We start from the raw sequence: 14,707 nt of genomic DNA, 5'->3' as shown, positions 1-14,707 counted from the left end.
AAAACCAGGTGAACAAAGTATTTTGATTGGGTGATGCAGACTGGTCTTGCTCCGCCTGCAGTCTATAATAGAAAGCTGGACAAATCGTGATGACCACGAAAGCTTGCGACAAGATGTGCTGACATATGGGGTATGTTGTGTAGCTTAAAACAGCTGAAATATATACTGTACATACACGAAGAGCAATATCAAAGGCCCTAAGAATTCTGTGATCTGAGAGGATCTGAGAATGGATCCGTCCAATTTTCTATCATTTTTTTCTTCTTGTGCTTTTGCATGCTTTCTGCACCAGACCTGCTTCTCCTGCTTTTGCAGATTGCTCCAGAAGTTTCCTATACCTATTCAATGTCTACAAAGCTGCCCATGACTGATGTTTGATGTATACAATGTGAGCCATATCTGCTAAAGCAATTGGTTTCAGCCATTCGGCCTGCATCCTTATTGAATGCAGACTGGTTTCATTACATTCTTCAGAGTTATAATAGGATGTGATATAAGGCCAAAACAACTGACCAGGTTTGTGCAAGATGTATACTAAATGTATACTCACATGCTTACCAGGGGGGCCCATGGGCCCCATGGGGCCCTTTTGGATGCGATACACCGTCCCATCAGAGCCTCGCACAAGGTCTATGTGCCAGCCTGTAAGTATGACAGTAGATGGGTGCTCCTTAGAACCCTTTCCAGATCCTACAGGGACTTCTGGAACTCTAGGAGTTGTAGTTTCACTGCCCTGAGAGATACCCTTCCAAAAAGTTGTGCTATGAGGAGCCTGTGTGGTGAATCCACGATCCAGGTCCTCCTTTAACAGGTTGGATTCTTCATCGTCAGAACTGGACGTGATTTCCAGATGGGTTTCTCCACTAGGGACAATACTTCTAGTTGGTTTCTGTGGTGATATGAAGGGTACCCTAACATCCAGGTTGATGATTGTATCCCCTGGTTTCTTTGGTAAAAGTTTGTCAGGTTTTTGCTTGTCAGTGGTGATGTTTTCATCCAGATGTTTAGATGTGGATTCTGGTTTTCCATCCCGACTGCCAGTGGTATCAGTTGGGAGGGTCTTAGAAGGTGAACCACCATTTTTGGACAATATGTTGTGGTTCACAAGGTCAGTGTCCTCATCAACCTCAAACACATCACCACGGTCATGAACAGCAGGACGTTTGGATCCAGTGGGCAGGGTACTATCACCACGGATGATGCCACGTCTCCGAAGACCCTGAAAATATAAAGAAACTACTTGCTAAATTAAAAGTCAGCATATAATGTCATACAAAAAGGCATTGCTTTTGGAGCTCTGATTGATCAATAAAAAATAAATGACTATTACTGTACATTTTCCATATCATTCCATTTGAGTCAACAACAGCTTCTACGCTACAATTTAAATCTGTTTCTTACATGTGTTTTAAACTTAGGGTTAATAACAATACTTATAACATGGGTCTCTGGAATACTCTATTCTGGTTGGTCAATGGCGGCATCTAGTGGTCTGAAATTTCTGAATAACAACTGCACACCTGGGGATTGTCTTATCAGACCGATCTCTACAAGTAAGCAAATAAAATAATTTCCATGTCCATTTATTTAGTAATTTGGCAAGTTGTAATGGCTGGATAATGAGGAGGCAGAAAGTCATTTTCACAAAATAAACACCAACAGAACTCTGACTCAGCTGTTCAGTGATCTCTTTCTTCTCAAATAATTACCTAATTTCAACTCAAATCCATATTTTATGTCCATTTATTTATTTATTTGGTTAGTAGCTGTGTAATAAGCATGATAATGTACAGTCAGCCAGTTGTTATCACAAAATAAACCCCTTCAGGGTGATACAAGACCTCTCCGCTTACTGTCAGGTTTATTTTGCCATAACAACTGGCTGACTGTATCCCGCATATTAAACAGCTTATTAAATGACTGTACATTATCCCTAACATAAATTTTTGTATTTTGCAAGGCTGTAACCACATATTTATGATCTAAATAATGGGGGTCGAGGCTAAGATGGGAAAATGTTTTCTTAAAAGTTCAGCAGTAACCATTTTAGATTTAGATTACATTTTAAAATGTAATGATAAAATAAATTAATAAATCAAACAAACAATAAATCATTAAATCAGTAGATACAATCATAAAGGCTTTACTGAAATTGAAATGGTGCCATCCTGAGAATGGCAGTTTAACATATGGTTGTGATGTTGCTGCTGCTAACAGTCACTGTTAAGGTAAATCCAAGGCTGCAATAATCCCAAACAGATAAACAACAATTTTAACTATCGGCCATCTTGTAACAATCAATAATGATTTACTGAGATCTCACATATGACATCATGTAAAGATCAGAGGCACATACTGTACATAATTCAAGATAAGTTACAATCACAGCTCATACATCTGTGCCTCTCCTAAACAAAACAAGGCATCCGTCCATGTTCCCTCATCACACCTGTTGTTAAAGTGTAAACTGGACTGACAGTGGCAAAAAACATTACTAAGACAAACAATTCAAATCAAACATTTGAACATGTCTATGATGCCAGAACTTATATCTACTGTAGGTAGGCTAGATTTTGAGACACACTCAACAAATCATGGAGAGAGAGAGAGAGAAAGAGAAGAAAAAGTCAAAGGCACATGGTCTGGGATGCAGATGATCTGGCTTGGTTCTGAATGAGGAGATAGGAAATGGAAAACTGCCTCACTCTGTAATAGAACACTCACACTACGGTGTCAAAGGATTGTTGTTGTATATCAAAATGACAACATACAAAATTGAAACATGTGTCTCTTTAAAAACAGCTGTGTTCCTGTCTTGTTGCTTCATATGCAAAAGAGTCTAAGGCAGGTGTTTTTGTAACCCTAACTTTTAGACTGTGACACACTCATGTCTCTCTCCAGTCCACTTTTGATGGGGGATTTCAAACTTTATTTACTGCCCTTTTAGCATCTAAATTTTAGCAAATAAAACTGATTGTATACCTGTCCAAATTAACCTGGATCAACATTTTGAACTATGAATCAATGTTAAATTTTTTTGTAAATGACAGACAATTTTCATTTTGTAAGGCCCTACTGTTTGTAAAAGCTGCTTTGGAATAATATGTTTCCCTAGTTTGTCAGAGGTAGAGAGTTAGGCATAAAGTTATTTAGCACTAAACTATACTAATTTTCCAGGTTGGTCAATTTCACCATCTGTTATAAAATATTTCAGCCAGCTTTGAAAATTTTTACCAAGTAACCTGTAGATCAGTACTTAAGGTGTAGACATCAGACTCTAGTGTGCTAAGGTAAAATTTGGGGATTTTGGAAGTGGGGAAACCAGGTTAAAAGCAGACCCTCTGCCCTGTTACTACAACTAGCAATGGCTCTTTCTATGACCACGTCCTGATAAAGCGACACTTGATCTCCACCTGGCTATGGAGGGCTGTCGTCCAGCTTATCTTCCTGCTATTGGCATGATATACCTCTAATAGCCTGCCAAAGAGGCTCTGAACACACTGAGTCACATTACGTGCCCAGTCACCCAGTGAAGAACAGCTTCCACTCCAGCTCTGGTTATAAAACCTTCCGTCCACCAGAGGGCTTCCTTTGACAGGGACCACCATACAAACATGCACGTAACATCATTGCTGTAAGACATTGTCCTTAATTGATCAGAAACGTTGTTTATCCATTTGCACAAAGTTTGGAGAAGAGCGGCTGTATCTGATCAGTACAAAAAACAAAAGAGACACTGAGATGTAAAATATACATAAACATACTTGATCAAGTCTGATTCTAAATAGGAGTCTATAAGAGGCAACAGTGTTGATATAATCCATCCCATTACTATTACTATGTTCATACCTTAAGGTCAGGGATTTGAACAAACAAATACTTGATAACTTTTTAAAACAATCAGATTTACAATTTTCATCTCGCGGACAATAAAACAGCCAAGTCAAATCACTCACAACATCATAGCAACCATCTAGCGATACCCTAGCAACCACCCTGAACACCATAGCAACCACACTGCAATACAATGGCATCATAGCGGCGAGTTTTGCACAGACAAGCACCACTCCCATTTTCATTTAAATGTACAAATTCTGACAAGTAAGGCAAGAATACAGAAGCCATAAGCTAAAACCTTTCTGTAGAGCATGATTGCTGTGACATAGACCAGATTGAGCATAAACGATCACTTAATTAAATTAAGACTGAGTGATCCCAGAGCTGTGATGCGCACAAGATGTACAATTATCAGTACTGCTATTTAAGGTCTGTTTCAGAAACATGACAATTCTGAACATTTCCTGATTGAACACAGTTTAGACTGATCAGTGAAAAGCAGATCTCTGGAAGAGGTGGAGAGTTTCCTAAAAAAAATAAGAGATGTGCCTTGAGGCATAAGGGACATTATTTACACATGTGTCTACATGCCAGGTAACCACCACTAGTTATAGTGTAGACTCATGAGCAAAACTGCTTGAAAAATCAATACTTGAGTTAACCCCTTAAGTTAAGACCCTGGACTTTCAAATGTACAGGAATACAGAATTTCAAAAAATGGAAACAAAAGTCATGTCAAGATATTTTTATTTGTATAGCGCTTTTCTCAACACACATCGTTTCAAAGCCACTTTACAGAAAATCATGCTTTGATAGAAAATGAAGCTGTAATATCTATAGAGTCTTAGAGTCATCATTGTGCACTTCGATAAAAATATGATTGTGAATTGTGTCATAAAATAAATAATTAAATAAATAAGTAAAATAAATAATAATTGTATTTAGAACCCCAGTGAGCAAGCCGAAGGTGACAAAATAAATGTAATAAGGAAAAAAGATGGTTAGGAGTAAAAACAAAAATGTTAAAAACACAAAAACAATAACAGCTATAAAAACCAGAATAACTAACTTCATTAATCTGTCTCATCCATTATGTTGTTTGGTCTTGTCATAAAACTGTGGCCACAGCTGTTGCTTCCTGCCACAAAGGGTTTTTAAATATTACGCTGGGAATTCAATTTAGCTCTAATAATGGTTATATTGCACTAAAAACAAGCAGCAAACAATTTAATTTCTTTTAAGTGTAAAAATCAACTGTAATAGTGCAAAGTATTGCAAAACCCATAAATGTTTAATATAGTCAACATCTGCACCCTGACACTGGACATGAACCCAGAGTCTGTGGTAATCTGGGACAAACCAGCTCAGTGAAACTATTCCGCCCATAAAACCCTAACCACTGTAACCTCTCACATCTCTAGCCAAACCATAGCCAGTCATCAGGAGAGATAGAACTCACACTTGATTACATGCATATGACATACATCTGCACACAAATATTTATCTTTATGTACTAAAAAGATATTAATGCAGTGCTTGACTGCTGCACAAAGCAAACCCTGACATTACTAGATCTGAGTAGTGAGCACTTAGAGCAATGCATGGATTTGTACAAACAATTTTGACGAACAAGCACATTTAGGAATGGTTGCCTAAATGAGACCATACCTTTAGAATACGATTCCTTTGTCCTTGTACTCCAAATCTCATTAAATCCAACATAATCAATCCCAGCAAAAACATCCAGATCTTCATGATAGCACACACACATGCTCACACAAGAAGATAAGACAAGCCAAATATGTGCAAAACACACTAACACACCCACAAACTCTCGATCTACCCACACACATGCAAAAACACATATAATCTACTTCACACAATGAGACACCTGTATGACTGAGTGGCCTCAGGGCAAATTGAGCTGGTGTGTGTGAGGGTGCGTGTTCCTGTCTTTGAAAGTGGATAGAATGCTTATAGTGTCCAGATACAAGTAATTACATGCTTGCCAAGGTAGATAAGCGTTAACTGATAGAAAAATACTGTTTATACTGTAAATATTAGTGTTGTCTAACAACTGACAAGTCAATTAGTGAAGTCAAATAGTTTAAGGTTTTTTTCTTATTAATCCTCCTGTTATGTTTGGGTTAATTTTTAATCCGATTAAGAGCTAAAAACAGTTAAAAACAAATCAAAAACTAAACAAAAAAGGTAAACTAAATTCTTTGCATTACATTTTTAAGATACTTGTTTCCATTTATGCACAGTCAGGGTGTTTTTGGTGGTTACTAGGGCGTTGCTAGGTGATAGCTAGTGTCCAAGTCAAAAGAGACCATCCCCAAGGCACTATAATATCCTGATCCCTGGATATGTGTAGAGTCCTTTTCAATGGAAGTCTACACGATACCACTTTACCTTCCCCTTGCATTAGTGCATTGCATTAGCAGCATGGGAGACCACGGTACATTACATTTTTACTCCACTGATGGTTAGGATTAGGTTTGGTGTTTGGGTTGGGGGGTACAGTTTATAAAATATGCATTCCTCCTCACTGTATTACAGCCTGAACAGCTGAAAACAACTTGCTTTTGGCACCCCTCCATGGACGAAACAACCGCAAAATGGAGCTCACACGTGCCCATACACCCAACAACAATTACCACTTTGGCCATCGGGGGCAGTGTTTCGCATTTCGGTAAGCACAGACCGATTTAAGTTAAGAAAAGTCAACCTACTGTTTTCGATTTCACTGTGAGGTCAGTCTGGTATATCTACCATAAAATAACAGTACCACTACTGACATATAGGTGGCACACTTTCCAAATGAAATGCTACCATAAAAGCTTGTGACAAGCCCTACGTCAGTGGTCATGTTTATAATAAAAAATGAAGGTATGCTGCATCTACTGTCCTCTACTGGGTCTTTTTGACCAAAACATAACAGTTGTTAGGAATTTTCTCACAAAACAGAAGGGTAAATTTATTTGAGTGGTGGTGCAGCATGCTGTATCTATTGGACAGTTTCAGGAAAAGGAAAAGTTGCGTCTTTAAATTAATCCCCTTTATAGTACCGCTGCTACAGCCACACATGCAGACGGATGTCTTTGTCCATTGCAACACTTCTTGTGCTGCATTTTGATCATTTTGCATCATGAGTGTCACAGCTTTTAGACTTTGTTTTTAGACAATTTTTAAAAACGAGACCCCTCTCTCAAGACTTTGGTTCCATTCCGTTGCACTACGTGCTTTTGAACACAAGAACGTGTTATGTTAAGGGCCCCTGAGAAATGTGCATCTGATCGGGGTCAAGTGAACTCAAATCCAGCTCAATTATACAAGACTTATACTTTGAACATCATACAGCACAGAGAGAAACAAATGTCATGCTTTTTTCATGCATCTATTTTTTTGCAGTTTAAATGTAGTTTGTCTTGTAGTTTATTTAGTCAGACTGGACAGCTACTCTTTAAAGGCCATCAATGGAAAAAAAAAAAAATTCCCCATCATAACGATGTACTCAAGCTATTTATCTTCGAAGCTAACCTGACAAACCCTGACCTTTGTCCCTTTATAAAGAGAAAGAGGTGAGGAAATTAGCGGCTCAGGATCTCTTAAAAATGCTGGTGTAAGCAACCCTTCTGAGTTGTTTAGTTTAAGGACCGCTGGCAATGTCTCACACATGTCATTGCCCACGAACACATAAATTACCTTTAAACAAATATCTGAAAATCAGATCTAACATTTGTTGCTTTGCATTAAAAAAGGGCTGAGTTCAAAGGAAAGCCTGGAGCTGTCGAATTCTTCACAGCCTGTCTGTGGAATTCTGACACTTCCCTAGAGGGGTACTCAGTCCAACACAAACCTAATTTCAGTGAAGGGTAAATCAATTACAGGCTTGTGCCCACCTCTACCAAACTAAACCCACAGGAAGAGTGACGCTATTTCAAAACACACACACACACAGCATAAAAAAAATTAAATAAAAACATGGTAAAGCCAGAACAGAACAACCCCATCATACCAAAACAAATAAAACGAGATACACATACTCAAACAAACAAATTCACACGTTCTCAGTGGGTCGTGTAAATATATACCACCTTTTGAGTCATGGTGCTCTAATTCAAAATCGTTGTTCGATTCTGGACCACATCATGTCCCAATAATTTTCTGAAGCAATCCGAATTATGAGAAGCTCAATACAATTTTTTTTTTTTACTTGACTTGACCAAGTCAAAGAGCCCAGGAAGGGTCTTCTGGTCATACTTGGAGTTAGGATTTGTACATATTATTGAAAGCATGAGCAATAATAATAGTGATGCTTGTCTTGGCAAACACCACTAAATAACACACAGAAAAAAACAACAACAAAAACAATTCTGACTCCAAAATATGCATATGCTTACATTCACATATCCAACTAACAATTCATGACCTGGGCCTCAAAGTCATGAATCGTGACACTGGAAATGAGTGAAGAACTAATTAAGCAATTATCTTTGACCCTTGATCTCCCGTAGTGCTAAACAGCTCAAAGAAAGCCAGAAGTTTCTCATTAATCCATTCCCCTGGGAACATGTGTACAGGAAACCGGCAAACCAAAAATGGCATAGACATCAAAATGAAACACCACAACACAAAGTTCAGTCAAGAGGTTACGCCACAAGAGAGACTGAAACAGGAGAAATAAAACAGGTTATTTTTTTTTTAAATGCTGCCACTGTTTAGTCTTTGAAATGCACCACCTTTATGATATACCGTAATGGAGTCCAGGTGATGTGGCACATAGAGTTACTAGATGTTTTAAACATGCTATAGTAATTTGTCAGTGAAAGAAGAATTTGTTTTAGAATCTGATGGAATATGGAGTCCATCAATATTCATAGCTGCAGTTTCCAAAGCCTGCAATGACCCTAAATCCATGGACCAAACAGGTCACAGCTGCCAAATACACATGGTGCCACATCAGGACCATGCGTGGACTCCGCTCAGCTAAACTGGAGAGAGAACTGGAAAGCTCATATGGACTTGGTATGTGTTTACAGGTTTATGTTTGGTTGAAGTTTTGTTCTTTCTTTCCAGTCATCAGGAATGATTTTGGTTTTGTACACAGACAAAGACTGCAGACAGCAAACATTAAAGGTGCTATATGTAATATTTTTCCTGTACTAAATCATAAAATGACCATAATATGTCATTAGAGAATTAGGAAACATGCTAAGTTGAAATACTGGCTTCTCCGATAACAATGCTACAGCCAGTATATTCTACTTTGAAGTTTCCATTCCGGGCCAGAATTTCTGTTTATGTTTTGGCCTGTGTGGTCCCGCCCACTGCCCACTCACCAATAGTACTCCAACACCGCCGGGTTGCCAGATTTGAACAAGTTTTCAGGCAAACAACACTGCGTGCTGCAGCCATGGAAGCCAGCAAACGAACTGGATCAGAGATAACAGATTCCACCCGACCTAAAAAGCCTTGCCATCTGTCTAAAAACCACCATGACCAGAGGTGTAGTAAAACAAGAATAAATATTGGAGATGCCTTTGGAAGATGGAGACAGTTTAAAGCCCAGAAATCCTTTAAAACGGATGCTGAGCTGGCTAATTTGCATGTCATCATTCTGGCAACCCACATGAGCTTCGAGTTTGGGGCAGGGCAGACAACTCTCTAATATTTTGAATTTGGATTGCAGTTCCCATTTCAAACGCTTGTTGTCAATCCTACATATAGCACCTTTAAACAACTATCAAAACCAGAGAGGTTTTTATAATAACAAGCAGATTATAAATTATCCAGGTGAAAGCTGCTTATGAGGTATAAGGTACAGTATTTTAAGCGATAATATAAAAGATCATGTGTGATACTTCAGGCGATGATTCCTAATTGTTTCACTGACAAAAATGCTATTTTTTTATATATTGTCAGCAGAAACAAACCTTTATACTATGCGAATCGACCCCTGAACATGCAAAAATATGTGTAATCTTTAAGTTACAAGAGAGCAAGTCATGATGTCCACACAACATGGGATTGCGCAAACCCCAATCCAATGGATTTATCAATCCTTAATATTGGCAATACCAATATTAATATTTTTAAGGTATCTTTATGTTGTTTGATGCTTAATGTTTGATGTATGGGAAAAGGCCAAAATTGAAGTCTTTATTTTTTGAAAATCTTCAACTCTGTCGAAGCTCTCAAATCTCATTCAATTCAAACAGTTGGCATAATAATGAGACTTAAAGGAAATAATGACTTTTGACATAATTACGTCAAACTGGGCGTGATGCCTCTTGTCGCGCTCTATTTGAAGTACATGTGAGCACAAATGCAGATTTGAGAATTACGTCAGGGGGACGATTTAAATAACAATTTAAATTTCGATCTTTTCCTAAAACAATGGTGTTGCCTGGATTCAAAATACTTACAATATAGCTAAAGAGTTGTGTGGCCTACTTTTAAGGTGCTTTTTTGTCATTTTTGGATCTCAATAGCCCTAGTCCTCATTTATTTTCGATGTATTGAACAACACTCTGGACATTCTGCAATACTGTTTTCTCTGGAGGTTTGGAGCAACGTGAGGGCGCCTAAATGATGACAGAATTTTAATTTTTTGGTAAAAAAAATATTTTGTTTCATATAGTAGTAATGATGAGAAGTAAAACAATAATGGTGCAGAGCAGCACAGTATAGCTACTCACAAGCAGTTTTGCATGAATAGAGTCACTGTCTTGTGCCACCTCTAATAAATCCTCCAGGTCATTTGAGGACAGCAGGAGTTCCTGGATAGAGAAAAAAAGTAAAAAAAAATACTATATATAGATAGAACTCTTGAATAGATTTATATTGATGCATAGAGGAATTTAATTCATTTTAGTAGTATACAATCCAATAAACTTTGACTTTGTTGTATTGTCTTTGTTGAGTCCATTTTTTGATGAATACAGGTGTGCAAAAGTCATCATGATCTATTCCAAGACTTACTTCACTGAGGGGGAAATGTACAGTACAATATGGCTCGCTCACCTCTTGAGTCTGTATGCGAGGGGAACGGGGAGGTTTGTGGCCTGACCCACCACAGTGAAGCTGGAAAACACCACACTGATCTCGAGCTGCATCTGGTTCTCCCATTAGAAATGTCACCTGCATCAGATCACCCTGCAAACACATGACAAATGATACAACATTACACCTATACAGAAGTACACACATGCATACAACCTGTATGGTTACATGACACATGCATAAACGATAAACAGATAATTATAGGCAAGGCAGAATAAATAACTATGTACATGCATTGCTATAACACGATCTCTACTAGATAGACAAAAAATTACCCAGAATCAATCGTATTAAAGGGAAAGGTCACCCAAAAATGAAAATTCTGTCATAATTTATTCACCCTCATGTTGTCCCAAACCCATATGACTTTCTTTAATCCATAGCACACAAAAAAAAGATGTTAGGCTAAATGTTAGTCTCACTCACCTTTCACGTTCATTGCATCTTTTTACACACAAAGTGAATGGTGTGTGAGACTAATATTATCACTAACATCTCCTTTTGTGTTCCACAAAATAAAAAAAGGCTTATGTGCTTGGAAAAGCATGAGGTAAATGATGACAGACTTTAAATTTTTTGTGAAATATCACTTTAAAAGTTAATGCACAGACACACACATAGAGTGATATTTTACAGTTCTAAGAGATCTTATTACTTTATTTGCACCAAACAAACACTGATCAGTATCATTAACTTTCATTAGCAAGTCATTATGCAACCATTATATAATGCATAACAAATTAGCAACATGTTGCAATTGCCCAATCAGGTTCAAGCATTTAAGAGAGCTATGTAATAAAAAGTGTTACCCATTATCCCCCTTGTTTTAAAAGCACCCCAAGACTGAGTGGAGTGTGAGTATGTAAATAGAATTCTGGGACTCTATGATGTCATGCTCTAAAACTCTGCCTAGACTTCATGCTGTATTAACTTTCCCCCCTAACACAACTAAAAAAGGGACATTTCACTTCTTTGCAGCTGTCTAAACCCTACTCCTACCACCAATAAAATATCTGTCCTTCAGCAAGAACTAGGAATAACAAATTTTTAGATACATTTTAAAGGCCAAAATAATCCTCTAAAGTGCCATTTTCCTCCAGCTTTGAGATGGGTCTCTTGTTCTTGCATGTGATAATCTATAATCACATACACAGTACAGCTAAATATGGCTGTAAAAAAACAGAGCAATTTTTTTTTACATTTCTATTTTGTAAACCGGTAAATCATACTCTTGGTCAACTATTTAACTCTGTGCATCAGATATTATTGTAACAGATTATTGTACATAAAAACATAAAATCTCTATCCACTTGACAGCAAGACAATGGACAAACCATCTGGTATCTTTGATGAATATAACAACAGATGTTAGGCTAGGGCATAGTAACTCCTATACGCCGAGAGACACTCATCCTCCATAAACTTAACTTTGGGTTTAAATGCAAAGGGGACTGTTCTCGAGATTTATTTACATGTGCTGAGAGCTGGTGAGAGAATGAAAGATTATAAACTGTTCTGATTCCATAGGAGGTGTATAGGTGCTGGATGCCTGTATTTTTGGACCATAAACAAATTGCATTCTCACTTCAAAAGGGGTCTCAGATCCCTCAATAATTCCTCCCACCATCATCAAGCCATCGGTGGAGATTCCCAGACCATCATTGTAAACCCAGTCCACGCTCTCAACCATGGAACAATCCACATACAATGCCAACCGGCCTGTGGAGACACTGACCGCCACGTGATGCCAACCCCCATCAGATAGTACTCCAACAGGGAATCTGGGAATGACAACTCCAGTGTTATTATCATTACACAAACTAAAACAAAAAATAAATGGAAACATTTTTATTAAATTAAATAAAAAACTAAAATAAAAAAAACTAAAATACAGTTCCATGACTAATGAAAAATTACCACAAATTTTAATGTGGAACCTTTATAACCAGACTTCAATGAAATAAACTAATGTTAGAAGAATGAATGAAAACAAATGAAAAGTAAAATAAATTGAAATTATAAAAATAAAAATATGTTAGAGATAAATAACTAACTATTATAACTATAATAACCCTGGACAGATCAGGACTTGAAAAACAAAATATGATCAATTTTGTATTCTCAACAAAGTGGGCTAGACAAACCATTTGATAAAGCATCCAATATGCACTCAGGAGTCAGGAGAACCCATGGAAATCATAACCCATAAGATTCCCAGGCAAAACATTCAAAGACACTTCCTGTCTATGTAATGACAAGTGATTTTTTTATTTATTATTATTATAATTTTTTTTATATGCAAGCTTAAACTAAACAGAAACCCTCATGAGACCATGGCAAGAACATTATGACATAGTAATGTCACCCTAATGATGAATATAAATAACAAACAGGTAAAATTTCGGCATAAAAATTAAATGTATTTTATCTTGCAGGTGGGTAATTAACCGGCAGGATTAAATATTAGTTTTGAAAGGCCATGAGTTACATCCCATGCTTCATTTGTAAGTTTAAGCTGTAAGGCTTGGCTTAAGTCACACAATGTTAGAATTAATAAATCAAAGAGCTGTTCAATCCAGCAACAAAACAAAACAAAACAAGACAAAACAAAACATTTACAGCACTATACTCTGCGCATCTGCAGTTATAACAGCACAGAACATAGTGGACATTTACTCATAGTGCCGTTGTTGGGTGCTGATGAACGTGAAGGTGTAGGCACTGATGCGGATCTGCAGTAGAATGTGTCCATCTGGGCATAGGAAGGTTAGCACACTGTGGTCATCAGGCTGGAAGCTGCGCAGATGCAACAGTAAACTGAACTCGTCACCAAATCTGAAGCAGAGATGAGAGAGAAAATCTGTGGAGTGTTTTTTTTTTGTGCAATTAAAAAAAATAAAAAATCAGTGTATGAAAAGAACAAATTTCATACCATATTACTTATAAAGTGCTAGCAAAAAGATGTGTATGCATATGCTATATGTATCAGTCCTAGACTGTGTCCTAACCAGGCATGACATGAAAACATTCTTTGTGTCTAAACTGAAAGTGAAGAACTGCTTGCAAGCAACAAAATCATAGCCAATCAAAACATACTTAACAGGTGGGTTTCCATCCAACTATTTTTATGCGTATTTTGAAATTGCGCATAAGAAATCCTGAATGGAAATGCTTGATATGCGAATAAACGTTCTAAATTCGCTTAAAATTGAATGCGCTGGGAGGAAGTGGATTTTCTAGAGTTTCGCATTAGTTCAAATGTGCATTAAGGTGATGGAAATGGTTTATTCGCAAAACGATGACATGTTTTAACCATTCGTGCATGTGTTATGAGTGTGCGATAGCATGATGTGACTAGCCCACTGAAAGGTCCGACCTTGGCACACAATTCTTTGAACATAGCACTTGTCATTCGGAAGTGTTTAATCCACAGCTGGTCGATAAAGTGGGTCCTCACAATCCGCCAGCACAGTTCTGAGAGTGGGCACTCCCAGGTATGCAGTGACTGGCAGTGTGTGGGCATCGCAGCTATTTCAGCCCACATTATATCATATATTACACTTATTCTGCGTTGTCTTGTGGATGCATTTAATAAAATGAGATACTTGCTCCAATCTTGCAAGTAAAACTGTCCCCAAAGCAGGGAGAGGTAATTCAGCTGCTCCATCATGACGAGGTGGCTCCCTCATGATAATGCGCATTACGTAGTAAATGGAAATGCGCAACAATTCATATTTTCTTAAGTCTAATATTTAGAAATTTGCTTAAAAATGTGAAACATTTTGGATGGAAACCCAGCAAC

General features: G+C 37.6%; 1 protein-coding gene across 1 annotated transcript in view; it reads right to left on the bottom strand.

The window, feature by feature from the left end:
- Positions 1 to 14,707, bottom strand: part of LOC127430574 (collagen alpha-1(I) chain-like) — a 96,453-nt gene that overhangs the window by 37,841 nt on the left and 43,905 nt on the right. The window contains exons 3-7 of the mRNA XM_051680423.1: positions 13,582 to 13,740; positions 12,491 to 12,686; positions 10,867 to 10,998; positions 10,542 to 10,622; positions 551 to 1,219 (exon numbers count right to left, since the gene is read on the bottom strand). Of these exons, the coding sequence (XP_051536383.1) occupies positions 551 to 1,219; positions 10,542 to 10,622; positions 10,867 to 10,998; positions 12,491 to 12,686; positions 13,582 to 13,740 (1,237 nt within the window). The remainder of the gene's footprint in view (positions 1 to 550; positions 1,220 to 10,541; positions 10,623 to 10,866; positions 10,999 to 12,490; positions 12,687 to 13,581; positions 13,741 to 14,707) is intronic.

This window comes from Myxocyprinus asiaticus, chromosome 40 (genome assembly GCF_019703515.2).
Source record: "Myxocyprinus asiaticus isolate MX2 ecotype Aquarium Trade chromosome 40, UBuf_Myxa_2, whole genome shotgun sequence".
In the NCBI taxonomy this organism is placed as follows: Eukaryota; Metazoa; Chordata; class Actinopteri; order Cypriniformes; family Catostomidae; genus Myxocyprinus; species Myxocyprinus asiaticus.
Note: the sequence above shows the minus strand (reverse complement) of the source record. Positions and strands in the feature narration are given on the sequence as shown.